The sequence below is a fragment of the Hyalella azteca genome, unplaced genomic scaffold (assembly GCF_000764305.2).
Source record: "Hyalella azteca isolate HAZT.00-mixed unplaced genomic scaffold, Hazt_2.0.2 contig10210, whole genome shotgun sequence".
Lineage (NCBI taxonomy): Eukaryota > Metazoa > Arthropoda > Malacostraca > Amphipoda > Hyalellidae > Hyalella > Hyalella azteca.
Window position 1 is genome coordinate 427412 of NW_025940256.1, and position 15851 is coordinate 443262.

The 15851-nt window shown below is 40.8% G+C and overlaps 1 protein-coding gene across 1 annotated transcript in view; it reads right to left on the minus strand.

Annotated features, from left to right (window-relative positions):
• Window positions 1–643: 643 nt before the first annotated feature.
• LOC108678426 (neural cell adhesion molecule 1) overlaps window positions 644–15851 on the minus strand; it is a 116309-nt gene continuing 101101 nt past the window's right edge. The window contains exons 6-16 of the mRNA XM_018166842.2: window positions 13701–13901; window positions 9284–9435; window positions 8710–8857; window positions 7444–7574; window positions 6736–6895; window positions 5876–5934; window positions 4445–5281; window positions 3843–4032; window positions 2961–3073; window positions 2457–2621; window positions 644–2158 (exon numbers count right to left, since the gene is read on the minus strand). Coding sequence (XP_018022331.2) covers window positions 1226–2158; window positions 2457–2621; window positions 2961–3073; window positions 3843–4032; window positions 4445–5281; window positions 5876–5934; window positions 6736–6895; window positions 7444–7574; window positions 8710–8857; window positions 9284–9435; window positions 13701–13901 — 3089 coding nt within the window. The 3' untranslated portion in view covers window positions 644–1225. The remainder of the gene's footprint in view (window positions 2159–2456; window positions 2622–2960; window positions 3074–3842; window positions 4033–4444; window positions 5282–5875; window positions 5935–6735; window positions 6896–7443; window positions 7575–8709; window positions 8858–9283; window positions 9436–13700; window positions 13902–15851) is intronic.

The following is a 15851-nucleotide window of genomic DNA, read 5'->3' on the forward strand; positions in this document are numbered from 1 at the left end:
GTTGGGATGAAAACTATTTTTTGACTTCTCTTAGGCCGTTAACCCTCTCGAGTTCTTTTGTTTGTGGGTGAGATTGTGTTGGAGCGAAAGGGCTCTAGTTGTTTAATTGACAACGTCGAATAGGCAACGTCGCTGACAATGCTATGACATCTGTAATCAAATTATTCTCAGTTATTAAATGCAGCGCCTGAAGAGTCTAGTGCATTTCAGAAAATTTACAATCGAGTTTAATATGAAAAATATTTTGTCACAATTCAATGTCTGGAGATTTGATATGTTGTGATTCATACGTTGTCGCCATGGCAACGGGAGACTCGTATCTATGCCATGACGAAGTGAACGGTCGTCATGGCAACGAGAGACTCGTATCTATGCCATGACGAAGTGAACGGTTGTCATGGCAACGAGAGACTCGTATCTATGTCATGACAAAGTGAACGGTCGTCATGGCAACGGGAGACTCGTATCTGTGCCATGACGAAGTGAACGGTTGTCATGGCAACGAGAGACTCGCATCTATGCCATGACGAAGTTAACGGTCGTCATGGCAACGGGAGATGATGTGGAAGGAGAAGCAGTAAACTCGCCGGTAGGAGTAAGCATAGTTTATTAAAATCATAGAAAACTATGCTAAAAACGCCATTTCCATGATTGTTGTAATGTCATTCATAGAATTAGTTACTAATATCCTTGCTCACTTCTCTCATCAGTGTTCAGTTCATTTAAATTCCATTCGAAAATAGTTTCTCACAATCCGTAAATCACTCAGTTAAATGAGTGAATTTTTGTCCGCATAGCGATACCCCTTTTAGCTTTTTTTAGTCATTTTGACCAAGTTTGGCCTGACAAATGCGCGTATCTGTGGAACGTGCAGTTAGTATCACCATTTGGACAAAATAACCCAATCATTTTTCCGAGTGTATCAAACCTAACATGAAAACTGCATGTAATTCCGTTATAATTGCTTTTATTTTAACCCATGATTATATTGATGCATTATTATTGACGGTTGTCATATATAGCTCGATTTCTCTCTGCTTATACACTGAGAAAAATAATGTGTCCAAATAGTGCTTCATTCTTCCCATAGCACTGATACGCCCCTATGCCAGGCCTAACTTGAAGGGTCAGGCTGACGCACACAATGTCTAAAAGCACATCGCTATTCGGATAATGTCTCACTCATTGCTCTGAATGCACGAATTAAAGTCTCGTTGTCCGTGTCTCAAACTCTGCTTTCGGCGAGACGCTCGTCGTCAATTTGCTCCGACGTCCGAGACCCGGACACGGGTCCTGGGGATACGGGCACGGGTCCTGGGGATACGGGCACTAGTCCTGGGGCTGCGGGCACGGGTCCTGGGGCTATGGGTCCACCGCCTCCCGACGCAAGGGGCGCTGCGCCCTTGGTAACGAATATGGCGGACTGAGATCTCGGGAAATTCTCCGTCGAAACTTGAGCGCAACTTGGACCCGACAGAGGAGATGGAAAGTTGGCCTTTGAAACTTGAGCGCAAGTTTGACAGTTCATGCGTATTTCTTCACCATCTTGGTCAAGGTTTTCAGTGCAGGGTTCCATGCCATCTGGAGAGCACTCACTCTCCGGTCTAGATTGTGTGGTCAACAAGGGCTTCTGGAACATGGCTGGAGGAGGGATGTGGTCGATGTCTGATATAGAAGATGCTCCAGGATCAAAACTGGAGCAAGGAACCAACGTGGAAGCATTGCTGGAGAACGGCAGTGGAGGTGAAGTATGAGTGGAGCTCGAAATTAGTGGTGTGGCATGAACAGAAAATGGAACTAGTGTTGGTGCATGACTGGGGTATGACACCAGTGTTGGAGCAGGGTTGAAGAATGGGACTAGTGTTGGTGGTGCAAGACTAGAAATTGGAACTAGTGATGAAGAATGATTGGAATGCGGAACTAATGAGGATGATTGCATGGCATGCGGAGCTGCTAGATGAGAATGACTGGCATCAAGCATCGTATGCTGCAACAAAGGCTGCATGTCGCATGATGTGCACATGGAACACATGGATGAGATGGTGGGTGTTCTCTGTCGTGGGTGACCTCCGCGACAGGGGGACCAGCTGTTGATGGGTGAACCGTGGCCCACTGCCCCCAGGTGCGGGTGACGGGTGAGGCAGGGGCTTGCCGGCAGCTAGAAGTGAGTGAAACAAAAATGTTAGTAATTTTTCGTTATTTCAACCAGTTTTTTGTTAGCCGGAGTGAGCGAAACAAAAATATTAGTAATTTTACGTTATTTCAACCATTTTTTTGTTAGCCGTATTTTATCTGCTATAACTCTAGCTGAAAATTTGCGTGTACTTAGTGAATTCTTATTAATTTGAATGCATGTTTGTGCCAGATTTTAGCTTAATTGTTTCGCGCTTCGTCAAGTCAGAAAGTGTTTGCTATCGTTGAGCATTATCTACTTTTTATTCATAGTGCACACTCGCCATTTGGTGGGGGTGGGCCAAAGTGGGGTTGCAATGGTGGGTGTCAGGTGGGCATCTCATCCCCCCGCCACGGGGACGCCGGGGGGATGAGGGGGAGAGGGCCACTGGGAACACGTTTTCTGCGCCGGGGTGAATGGGGTCCATGTACGCGATCTCCATGACATTCTGGAAAAAGATATTTAACATAATATCAATCAAATTTTGATTTGAAGTCATACATAATTTTTATCCACGAATATCACGGGAATAGTTTCGCGGGCAGGTATGGAAATTAAACTATGATTTAAAATTTTTGATAATACATTTTATATATTTTTTAATGATGATGCATTAAATTAATGATGATGATACATGATAAATGTTATTGACTATCCACGCACGATACCCATGTACATCACACACGCTACTCAATCTAGACAATTACGATTTTTTTAACATAAAGAGTTGTTTGCTACAATACTTGTCAAGTCATTCACAATTACACATTACACTCCCACAACTCACCCCCTTTGCCCTAAGGGATGCTGGGGAATGGGGAGGCATAGCAGGACACAATGGACTGCACTCCAGTCCATCCCCCCGCCTCCTCATGCCTCGAGGGGACATTTCCCCCTCTCCTGGGGTCAGAAAAATGATTAGTTTTTGTTAATTTCCTGAATTTTTTTAATTTATGATTTATTGAAAGGTACCTTTGTTTGATAGTGCATTAGGTTTTTGTTTTCGAAATTTCAATTAAATGTAATATATTCATTATTGTGATAATTATTAAAAATTTGAGATAAATAATAAGTAGTTTGGCAGTTGTTGTGTAGGCAGGGCAGTTGTGGGGCCAAGTTGTTGTGTAGGCAGGGCAGTTGTGGGGCCAAGTTGTTGTGTAGGCAGGGCAGTTGTGGGGCCAAGTTGTTGTGTAGGCAGGGCAGTTGTGGGGTCAAGTTGTTGTGTAGGCAGGGCAGTTGTGGGGTNGGTGTAAAGTTTTCCACCGATGTTGGTTCCCCCAATTTTAATGATAGACTTAATGCTACTAATTTTTTTGTTAATTTGGGCATCTACTGTAGAAATGGCTGGAATAATTGACGAACTATTAGGGTCAATCAAACCTTGAATTCCACTCGACACCAAACCTGTCTCTTATACACATCTAGATGTGTATAAGAGACAGCATATGGACTGTGTGCCCCAAGAACCAACCGTAAATATGGACTGTGTGCCCCAAGAACCAACCGTACATATGGACTGTGTGCCCCAAGAACCAACCGTACATATGAACTGTGTGCCCCAAGAACCAACCGTACATATGAACTGTGTGCCCCAAGAACCAACCGTACATATGAACTGTGTGCCCCGAGAACCAACCGTAAATATGGACGATGTGCCCCAAGTACCAACCGTAAATAGGTACGACGTCGGGATTAGAGTCCGGGGAATCGGGTACTGAGCTGGTACGTGTATCGCTGCGTACGTTGGTACGCCTGCCTGAAGACCGCCGTACCAGCAGTACCAGCACCGCCACCACAGATACCAGACCCAAGCTCCCCAGCACTCCCAGCACCACTGCCAGCACCGGTACCAGCAGCTCCTGTCAGCGAGGCAGTCCAAGTTAGTTCCTTACTTTCTAGTTATCGATTAGTTCGATATGAAATATTAGAATTTCAATTGATTTTTATTAATAATGTAAGGTAATAACAGGGTATCTGGTCCTTTATTTAATAACTTAAACTACGGTTACTGGCAAATAAATCCAAACGTTGGCAAAATAAATGAACTAACTTACAAACCGAGTTAGAAATAAGAACAGCTTAGGAAAATTAATGGCAGGAAATATAACAGTTTCATTTTATAATGAGGTCGTTTTTCTTATATTTTTATAACTAATTTGTGCAGTTTCCTAACACCTATAGTTTTTGATTGGAACAAACGAAATATGTGTCCACATTTCCTTCTCGCTGTTGTTAAGATTGAATATAAATCAAACTTGTCGCCCTACTCACCTGATGTTCTTTTCGAGGGTTGCCTTTCCTCAGCCCCTCACCCAAAGCGGGGGGAGGCGAGGGGGAATGTCGCACATGCGCTGTCCTCTTCTCGGCGATGTCAACATTCGCTCGGGTCTTAAGCCAGACTTTCTCGGAGATTCCGCGATTGTTTGTTGAGAAAATCGTTATATCTAAATCCGCCACTTGGTCGAAACTTCTGATGTGGAACTGCGGTGTGGTGGAATTGGTGACGTTGTAAAGGAGTCGATGGGTGTCTGCTTCGTACACCATCGCAGAGAACCGCATCGGAAGGTCGACGCTGTTATCTGATATGCATTTGACAGTTAAGACCCCAGTACTGAACGTCTTTGAGGTCTTCAGGTCATCAGATGCCAAGACCTTAGGGGTTTTAAATTCATCAGCTGACAAGACCCCGGTATTGAACGCTTCAGGGGTCTTATTGTCATCAGCTTCGTCTTCCCTGAGGTAATTGAGCTCATGAAAGAAATTTTCCCTGGTAGGTACCGCCTCTGATAACCACTCTGTCCCTCTCTGGTACTCGGCCTGGTCCACATCACCACCACTAGCGATGGTACAGTTGGTAGGAGGTCGTGGTAGTTCAGCAGGCACTACTCGGTACGTGCACGGCCGCCTCTGGACGCCCAGGTCATTCGATCCCCAACAGATTAATGTGCCGTAGTCCAGGTCAGTCCTGGCCACGTAGGATAAGGAGGATTCTAGGCCGTGGGTCACGATGTGGTCCGAGGAAATGTCGACCATTTCGCCCGAGTTGTTGAAGCGCCAGCGAAATGTTACGTTCGTGGGGTACGCATCGAGACGACAGCGAACCGTGACCTGCATCATGTCGTACCATTAACCCTCCTTGCTCCACGTGTGGTCTCGGAAGTTAAACCTAACTTTATAATTTATATGGACTTTAACTACTACTCAGATCTAAACTATAGGGTAAACCTAACAAACTTCTAACGCCTTGGAAAATCTAACTTAACATGGACGTTAATTGAGGCTATAACTATTTGAGGCAAAAACTGCTTAATTTGAAACTTTTGAGCTGGGCTACTTCCGTAGATTCTATTCGATTTGTAGCTTTGAAACAATAAGAGTTCGACCGTTTTAATTTCTATATATTCTTCCACGAACGACAATGTAAAAATATCGAATTCATATTGTTCTAATACTGCAAATACTTTTTGCAATCACATTTATTTATCTATTTTTCATCTTTTATAGCTGCCTCGTGTACCCGATCGTCCTGACCAGGATACCATTTCTATCACACTTCTAAAGCACTTTGAAGCATTACGCGAAACCATTGAGTTTCCTAAGCTCTGTTAGAGTCTCTAAAAGCTTCCACATTCATATTGTCGACTCTAAGACGACTCGAGAAGTCGTATCTCGAGGTCGTAAAGTTAGAACATCGTAACTCACCTCTTCATTGCGAGCTGCATCGTATATAAAAGCTTGGTTATCGGCACATTCTGGAGCATCTGTTGACGAGACGTAAACGCTTTGTTATTCGTAACTTTATGGGATGAAGACAATGCTTTACGAGCTTCGTTTGGGCGGCGCATCGACATGACTTGGACTATGCACTGCATGGCATGATTCAAGTTTTTTTTTTCAAGGTCCGACATATTCAGTCTGGAGGAGTAATGGGATTATAGAATGTTTTTAGAATTTATGTTAAAATTTAGTTTATGTGAACGTATTAATTTGTTAATTTTTAAAAAGCATTAAATCACTACAAATAAAATTACACGCAAAGTGACGAAAAAGTCAGGAAGTAGTTGGATTTTAATTGAACTTGAAGCATAATCGTTTAAGTAGTATTTGAGGCCGGTAGTTAACTTAGAACACCCTCTGTTTAATATATAATGGGTTTTCAATATGTATTATACTAATATATATTATTTAATATACGTACATTATATTATTATATACTGGGATTTTGATATATTTTATAAACCCTAATTATAACCTCCATTATGGTGATAAGGTGCGGTATCAGCAGATTATATCTAACCAATACAATAAAAATTGGACAATGCACTGCCACTCAAAATAATTATTGGGTCCTGTTGTAAAAATGATGACGCACTTCCTGCACGTTGTACTATTACGTCATTTTGCCTGCCAAACTTAAGCCACAGAAAATGATGACAGAAAATAGGAACGGAAAGTGCGCCCTTTTCCCGGGCCAAACTGGGTCACTGTCGCAAAACAAGGGCAGAACATGCATCGCGTTTTGGACAAAGTCTCCCTCATTTCAATGAGTGCATGACACTCACATCGAACTTGGAGCAGGAGTGGAGGACTCTCGCCATCTCCTTCAGAGTTTGATCCTACACAGGAGTACTGGCCGGACTGGCTGCGGGACAACCTCTGTAGGACCAGCGAGTGGTTGTGGACGATCACCCCCGCCGAGATGTTGTGGTGCACCTCTTGGCCCTACGCAAGTTTCAGGTATTATCGTACAGCAACGCCTATTAATAGTGTACTACAGTAGTGTACTACTACACGTATTAGTAGTGTAATACTACAATAGTGTACTACTACACGTATTAGTAGTGTAATACTACAATAGTGTACTACTACACGTATTAGTAGTGTATTACAAGTAATATTAAGTTCGCTGCAGTACCACCCAAGATGTTGTGGTGCATCTTCTTTGCCCCAGTACGTTTGAATACTCGTATATTATAAGACGTATTATTAGCGTATTATAAAACGTATTAGTAATGTTGCTGCAGCACCAGTGAGTGGTTATGCACCATCACAACTATTGGCACCACTTCGCTCTACGTCATTACGTATTAATGTAAATTGCACTTATTTGTAATGCATCTTTGAACACTTTGGAACTTTAATGAAGATACTATTATTTTAAAACAGACATTAGTTGTTAGATATAAAAAGATAAAATAATGGTCATTGAAAAGGACATATGCTGGGAATTTTAATATCATATATGCGGATATAACTAATTTATTACTCACGTTGTGTCGCCAGGCGAGTCTGTATATGGCGGGCTTGGCGTGAACGCTGCACTCCAAAAAGGCGTCGTCGCCTGCCCGCAGGCTGACAGACGACAGCGCCTGACCCAGCGAGGCGCGCAGGCGTGGCACGTCTGCACACAGATGCCTGGTGAGTGACTGCGCCTTCTTAATTATTGCGCCTGGGCCCATACTTTCAAAAAAAGTTAAGAGATCGTAAGTTCCTCAGCCAATCATTGACGGCCATTCTGCAAAATCCACCTGGTGAGTGACTGCGCCTGGTCAATAACTGCGCCGTATCAACACCTGGTGAGTGACTGCGCCTTCTTAATTAATGCGCCTGGTATGGAAGGGGCCGTCGCCGCGGCGTCTCATCCTGGAAAAGGTCTGTCGCTGCGGCGTCTCATCCAGGAAGAAGGGCTGTCGTCGCGGCGTCTCATCCTGGAAGAGGGAATGTTGCTGCGGTGTCTCATCCTGGAAGGTGGATCGTTACCGCGGCGTCTTTTCATGGAAGGGCGCCGTCGCGACGGCATCTCATCCAGGAAGGGGTCTGTCGCTGCGGCGTCTCATCCAGGAAGAGGTCTGTCGTTGTGGCGTCTAATCCAGGAAAGTGGCTATCGTCGCGGCGTCTCATGCAGCAAAGTGGTCATCGCCGCAGCGTCTCATCCTGGAAATGGTCCGTCACTGCGGCGTTTCATCCAGGAAGAAGGGCTGTCGTCGCGGCGTCTCATCCTGGAAGGAGGTTGTCGCTGTGGTGTCTTATCTTGGAAGGAAGCAGTCGCCGTAGCGTCTCATCCTTCTCATCCTGGAAGGGAATTGTCGCCGTGGAGTCTCATTCAAGAAGTGTGCTGTCGCTGCGGCGTCTCATCTTGGGAGGGGATCGTCACCGCGACGTCTCATCCTGGAAGGGGACTGTCGTCGTTTTATCCTTGGTCGGCAAGCGGCGACAGTCGCCCGCAGGATAACGCGGGGTGGCCGAGCCGCCAAGAATGAAATATTGTCGCGACGGATATTTTTCAACGATCGACTGTGATGACCCAGTGGGTACACATCACACTCACGGTTGACTGTGATGACCCAGTGGGTACACATCACAAACTCACGGTTGACTGTGTTAACCCAGTGGGTACACATCACACACTCACGGTTGACTGTGATGACCCAGTGGGTACACATCACACACTCACGGTTGACTGTGATGACCCACTGGGTACACATCACACACTCACGGTTGACTGTGATGACCCACTGGGTACACATCACACTCACGGTTGACTGTGATGACCCAGTGGTCGCGGAGGGGGCGGTTGGGGAGCTTGGGGGACGTGGCGCTGCACTCGAGCGTCGCTCCATCATCCCCCTCAGCGGGAGTGAAGCGTAGCGTGGATACGCTGGTGTTGCCCCCACCCCCCCTCATCTTTGGGGATACAGAGAGGGTATAGTTATAGTTAATATTAGTTAATGCTAAACTAGTAAATCTTTCATTTCAAAATATAATATCATGCATTAAAGTTAACACACTTGTTCAAAACATAGAAGCATGTCTTCAGTGAAGGGGAAATGCATTCATTCCTATACTGAACGATCGAAGTGTTTTAAGAATATGTAATTGCAGGTTATATTATACAAACAGTACAAGAAAACACAGACATATAACACTTCAATACAAATTACACAACACTCACAGTATTAGTATGTTTGTTGATGATCCTGCCGAATACACTAATAATACAATACAAAGAATACAGCACAACATAATACAAACAACACGGCACTCACAGCAACACAAATAATACAATACAAAGAATACAGTATAACATAATACAAAGAACACCACACCCACAGCATTAGTATGTGTGGTGAGCATCCTGCCGTTGAGGGACCACCTTATGACCGCAGGGGGCACAGCGCCCCCCGCCTCGCACTCGACCAGGTAGAGCTTGCCTGCTGTCAGCGCCGCGCCGTTGCGAGTGATGTGCACGGAAGAAGGACTCACTGGCGAAATAGAAAATTTCATTTATTAAAACAAAATAATTCGCTTATTTATTAATGTTAAACTCATTACGTGAACAGAAAAATTATTTATTACAGCAAAATTATTTGATAATTGATCACGATGAATTCAATGAACAAACAAAGAAAAATTCTGTATTGAAATGAAATTATTTAATAATAAATATAGATGAACTTACTGACCAAACAAAGAAAAACTCTTTATTAAAAAAATTTTTTCAAGAATTAATCAAGATGGAGTCACTCACAAAACAAAGAGAAGAAAATTTAGTAATTTGAATAAAATTTTTCATTAATATAAGAATTAAAACAAATTAGAAGACAAAAATCAATTTTATCTCCAGTAACAGTCAAATAAACTACGAAAACTAATTTTATTCATAATTGAATTTCGCTATTTTTTTGTTGGAAAAAATTGAACGCTTCAGGCCTTGAGCGGCTTCAGAAACAAGCTGTTATGGCACAAATCATAGTTATATTCATGAAAAATTAAACAGATTCAAGTTAACAAGTGGAAAAATCATATGGCTACATTATGAAAATATTTCCCAAAAACTTTATAAGCCGATCTTTTTCATGGAAAAACCAAACAAATAGAGACAAAGGAAATTGGATAGGCGGCTCCATAGCTGCTGGAATTTCACAATCTCCTTTAAGCCGCTGAAAAAAATCTATACATCACCATGTATCTTTACCATGTGTTATCACCATGTAATTTTATTTTTTTTTTCATGTATTATCACCATGTAAATTCCTCATTATGAATAACAACAGTGATACGTTTGGGCACTGTAGATGATTCGGAAACTGTACTTTTTTCAACAGGAAAAATACTGCCAAACACAAAATAATATGACAGTGATAGGCAAATTTTGCCACGCGCAAAAGGGTAATTTTTACAGTAATAATAAAAACTTAAACTAAGATAGAGAATTAGGGGAGCACATTAGCCATATATTAGTAACATAATTATTAAATTAATTATATAAATTCTTAAAGCATTAAAGAAACTGAAATAACAGTAGTAGATGTCACTTGTCAATAGGTAGTTTTAGTAGTAGCTGCTGATTGTGAGTGACGTCTTGCTAAACTGATTAAAGCGCTTGAATTTTTTTTTTGTATTAGGTAAAACGTGAAACATTTTTGGGCTTAGGCGGTATACGAGGCTTCCTTTTGATTTTACTAGATTCCATTCTTTATGAGAATTTCTAATACGTAATTTAAATCTCAAGAAAATATCAAATACATTCGCCATCACTTCATTGATGTTAACGAAATTGTTGTGAATATTTACTTGCTTAATTTGTTATTACCGATCTAACGCTGTTATGAACTGTTATGAGAATTCCACATTTCTTATTCCTCATTAATTACGCAAGTATTCCCACACAAATATTTTCTTGCTGTGGTCATAGGATATTTTCTTACACAGCTTCAGTATAGCTTCAAAGTCCTGAAAACTTGGAGGCAAAACATTTCAAGACATTCATCCACCAGCCTAACCTAAACAAGGCGATCGACACACAAGACTTCTATCCACCAGCCTAACCTAAACACGGCGATCGACACACAAGACTTCTATCCACCAGCCCAACCTAACCACGGATATCGGCACACACCAATAGCCACTTTATGGGAGCTCAACAGTTCCTTCTCTCAATAGGATCAGAAAAAGCTTTAGGTATACAAATGCTAGCGCTCATTCAGCGCACTCACTTGCCAGCACTAGAGTAAAAGCTCCCGATCTCTCAGGCATCCTGAGGGACTTTGTTCTGAGAGCAGCAAGGGATCCTAAGATTCCTTCACAGGATGTATCGGGCATACGCCACGTTACTATGAGGCTCAGCGTGCATGGTGATGAGTAGAGTATCGCGCTTACTAAATTTAAGCATGTTTTTTGTACGCAATAGTTTTTTAGTTAGTTTTTAACGCAATAGTTTTTTATACGAAATTGTTCAACGGCTTTAATACGAGGCGTGTAAGTAGCGTTTGGACATATCAAACAAAAAATTTGTCCAAAAATACTTTATTCAGTTAAAAAGCCCTACTTTACTCTATTTTATTACAAAATTCCTATTAATATTTAGATCCCCAGAAGTAAACTTTCTGTATCGTCATTATTTTTGCGTAAAATCGAAAGCGGATCCATTTGTGATAAAAAAAGTCCATTGCAATGCCGCGATAAGAATTCTTAAGCCTGAAGCCGGCAAGAAATTGTTAGATAAAACCACTCCTTGACGTTAAAATGCAAGCGAAATGAACTTAACGAGCGGCGCGGCGCGCAACAAAAAAAGACCGCGTTTCTCCTCTAGTTATTTCTAGAAAAGTTTATTTGGTTTCATTTGATCAATAAGTATGAGTTTACTTTTCATTCCAGTGCATGAGTGCAATACTCAAAATCCGGAAAAAAATAAGTGTAACGATTAATTCAATTGATTTTTAATGTGTTAAATTCACCAAATGGGAAAAGAACTATCAATTCATTCGAGTTTCGATACTCAAAATTAAATATACTTGACTGTAACCGGAACCATAAAATTGCTAACATTAATCTACGCCTAATATTCTATAGAATTAATGTTTAAATTAAAGAGAAAATCACCCTTAATGCCTACACTCAAATAAAATGGGATCGTACTGTGCAAATAGTGACACACTTCCTGCACGTAGCACTGATACACCCTTTTGCCGGGCTAAACTGTGTCAGGATGACCTGCAGGAAATCGAAAAGTGCATCGCTGTTTGGACAAAATTTCACTCATTTCTCTCAGTGGATCATTGGGACTCAACATTTTATGCGGACATTAGACTGCACATTCAAGTTCTAAAAGAACTCGAATGTGTTTTGCACGTTTCGCCAGCGCCATTACCGACACTATAAATGACGTAAAAAGTAAATTACGCTTACATCCAAATTCAATGGAGGCGTAAACAACAAATCAGGGCGAGGATCTGGCTGGCTTCGAACTGGGCCTTCCAATGGGCAGGCAATTCAATACAATTCCTTCAATTGGCAATTGAGGGCTATTTTCGTTTCTTTCTTCAATGCACTTCTTAGTTTGACCTAACTTCAGAGCTATAAGAACAATCGTTTTTTTATCATTCATTAAACGTCGGAAATAGTTGGTTTATTCAGAGAAATACGATAATACATATAGAAGTATTGGCGATTGCTAATAGGGAAATTTGCAAATTAAATGATCCGAAAATATTAATGTTTTTAATATAATATGATATTTTACCTCTATTCATGACTAATCGTTTTATATAGATTGAAATGAGAGAATATGTCTCGCCTCCAAGGAGGTCGAGGAAATTCCTCGACACCAACATGCTCACTGGAAACTCCACTGGTCATTATGCAAGGAATCATCTCATTTCCTGGGAAGATATCACTACTCCAGATCAGGCAGGGAATTGCTCAGGCGCAAGAGATGTCGTACCAGAAAATCTGGCCAAGCCTATAGAGCTTCGAGACACGCGTAAGCGATCGCTAATGGTGCGTGGACTTGGCGCCTGATTTCCCGCGAGCCTTAGGCCTTAGGACAAAAAAAAAAAAATCTTTAAAAATCAACAAAAAAATCACCTTCAACTTGGTCTCGCCCAGAGACACTTATAAACGGCACTCAAGTGAGCTGTTAGCTCTCGAAATACTATTTGTTTAAGCAATAACAGACGTGGTGTAGGATTCTGTGGCTGTTCTAGAAATTGAGTGCAATAGCGGTAAACCTAGGACGTATTAAACTGGTGTGTTTTGGGCACACTTCCAAAAACAAATTGTCTCGTATTAAAAAAAAACGGCTCGAATTGAAGAAAAAAGCTGACTCGTAGTCCAGAAAAAAACTGGCTTGTAGTAAAAAAAAATGCAGGAAAAAACTGGCTCGTGATCAAGAAGCAGAAACTGGTTCGTATTCGAGAGAAAATTGGCAAGTAGTGCAGAAGTAACTGTCACGTATTACCAAAAAAGGAACTGGCACGAATTCGAGAAGGAACGGGATTAATTCAAGAAGAAACTGGCATTATTTCAAGAAAATACAGGCATTAATTCCAAAAGTGAGTGGCAATAATTACAGAATAAACTGGCTTTCCAGAAGTAACTGACATTAATTCCAGAAGAAACTGGCATTAATTCTAGAAGAAACTGGCATTAATTCCAGAAGAAACTGGCATTAATTCCAGAAGAAACTAGCATTAATTCCAGAAGAAACTGGCATTAATTCCAAAAGTAATGGCATGCTAGTACCCACAGTTAAGAGTGAGGCTGACTGTGGTCTGCACAGGCATTGTCTGCGGGACGGACGCCACGCAGCGCAGTGGCGCGTGGGCGAGTCTGCGGTCCAGGGCCGCCACACGCAGGCTGTTGGACGTGACGCCAGCCTGCGGCGTCTCGTCCGTGTCGTCCAGCAGCGTGTCCCCCACGTACCAGCGCACGGTGGGGCGGGGGCGGCCTGGACATCGTATTTTTGCTGGGGTTAATTAGGGTTGGAAAGTTTTAATTATTGTGACATGGGATATTTTAGGGATAATTAGGATTGAAAATTATTAATTATTGTGACATGGAAGATTTTGGGATTAATTAGGGTTGGAAAGTATTAACTATTGTGACATGGGAGAGAGATATTGAGATTAATTAGGATTGAAAATTATTAATTATTGTGACACGGGGGAGAGATTTTGAGATTAATTAGGATCCGAAAATATTAATTATTGTGACATGGGAGAGAGATTTTGGGATGAATTAGAATTGAAAATTATTAATTATTGTGACATGGGGCAGAGATTTTGGGATTAATTAGGATTGAAAAGCATTAATTATTGCGAAATGGGAGAGAGATTTTGGGTTTAATTATGATTGGAAAGTATTAATTATTATGACATGGGGGAGAGATTTTGGGATTAATTAGGATTAGAAAGTTTTAATTATGATGGCATGGGGGAGAGTAATTATGGCGACATGGGGGAGAGATTTTGGGCTTGATTAGGATTAAAGAGTATTAATTATTATGACATGGGGAGAGATTTGGGGTTTAATTAGGATTGGAATGTATTAATTATGACGACTTTGGTATAGAAATTTTGGGTTTAATTATGATTGGAGAGTATTAATTATTATGACACGGGGGAGAGATTTTGGGATTAATTAGGATTGGAAAGTTTCAATTATAATGGCATGGGATAGAGATTTTGGGTTCAATTAGGATTGGCTAGCGTTGATTAAAATTAAATGGCTTCATCTAGGTAATGATCATTAAAAATTTTAACGATTCATAATGAATATAATTTTTAGACACGTATACTTTTTTACGAACAGGAATGTTTTCAAGAATAAAATGGCTTATTATAAAACCAAATTTTTTTACGAATTAAATGCCTCATTATAAAGAAGAAATTTTTTAACAATTACTCGGAATAATAAAATGGAATAACGTATATTATTGAAGAGGGAATAACGTAAATTCAAAAGTATCGTCCGATTAACAATACAAGAGTAAATTATTCATAAATTTCGACGATGGAGAGATGAATTTTAAGGTCTCCTTGAGTTATTAGGATAATAATTTTTCGATTACTTATTTCTTACGTGGGCAACTGAAGTAAATAAAACAGGATCTTACCGTGCGCTAAATAAACAGATGCAATTAGGCCTCATTTTATTTCAGAACACCGTTGAAGTACGCCTATATTTTCTAATTAAGATCCACTACATTATACATAGATAGGGAATTAATAAAAACGTTTTCTTCTAACATTGCCTCAGGTATAGCATTATTATATACAGTCAGAGAAATGATGGTGACTTTGTCGAAAGAACGATGCAATTTTTGTCTTTAGGTGGGTCATCCTGACCCAGTTCAGCATGGTTACAGAGCGAGTCATTGCCAAGTCTACTCTATACTCGTGCTTCAAGTTAGAAAGTGTCACTAGTTGGTGAGCATGACCCCCTTATTTTTCTGAGTGTTTTCTTGCCAGGACAAAGAACAAACGAGGCTCTTGGGAATTCAATTCTTAGTTGAAAAAATATTTTCTCTGATTGAAGCTCCAGGGAAGCTCGACGCAATAAAAAATTATTTAATATTGAAGTTGCGAAGATATATGAAGTTCATGAATGCTTCATTAGTGTGAAATTTTCAGCCATAATTATGTTCATATCACAAATAAGAATTCAGGCGGGAAATGAATAATATTAGACATTATAAAATATTCTTTATAATATTAAATTGCAAAAATACTTTCTACGGAATAATTAAATTATATTGAAGCCTTAAATAATAGTTAATAATTGAATTCTACTGTTTCAATAAATTTTAGTGTATAATTGAAATACGTTTGTTTTGCGTTAGTTAGTCATTCCACACTCATTGAAACGAATGTGCAGTTATTTGCAAATGGTAATAAAT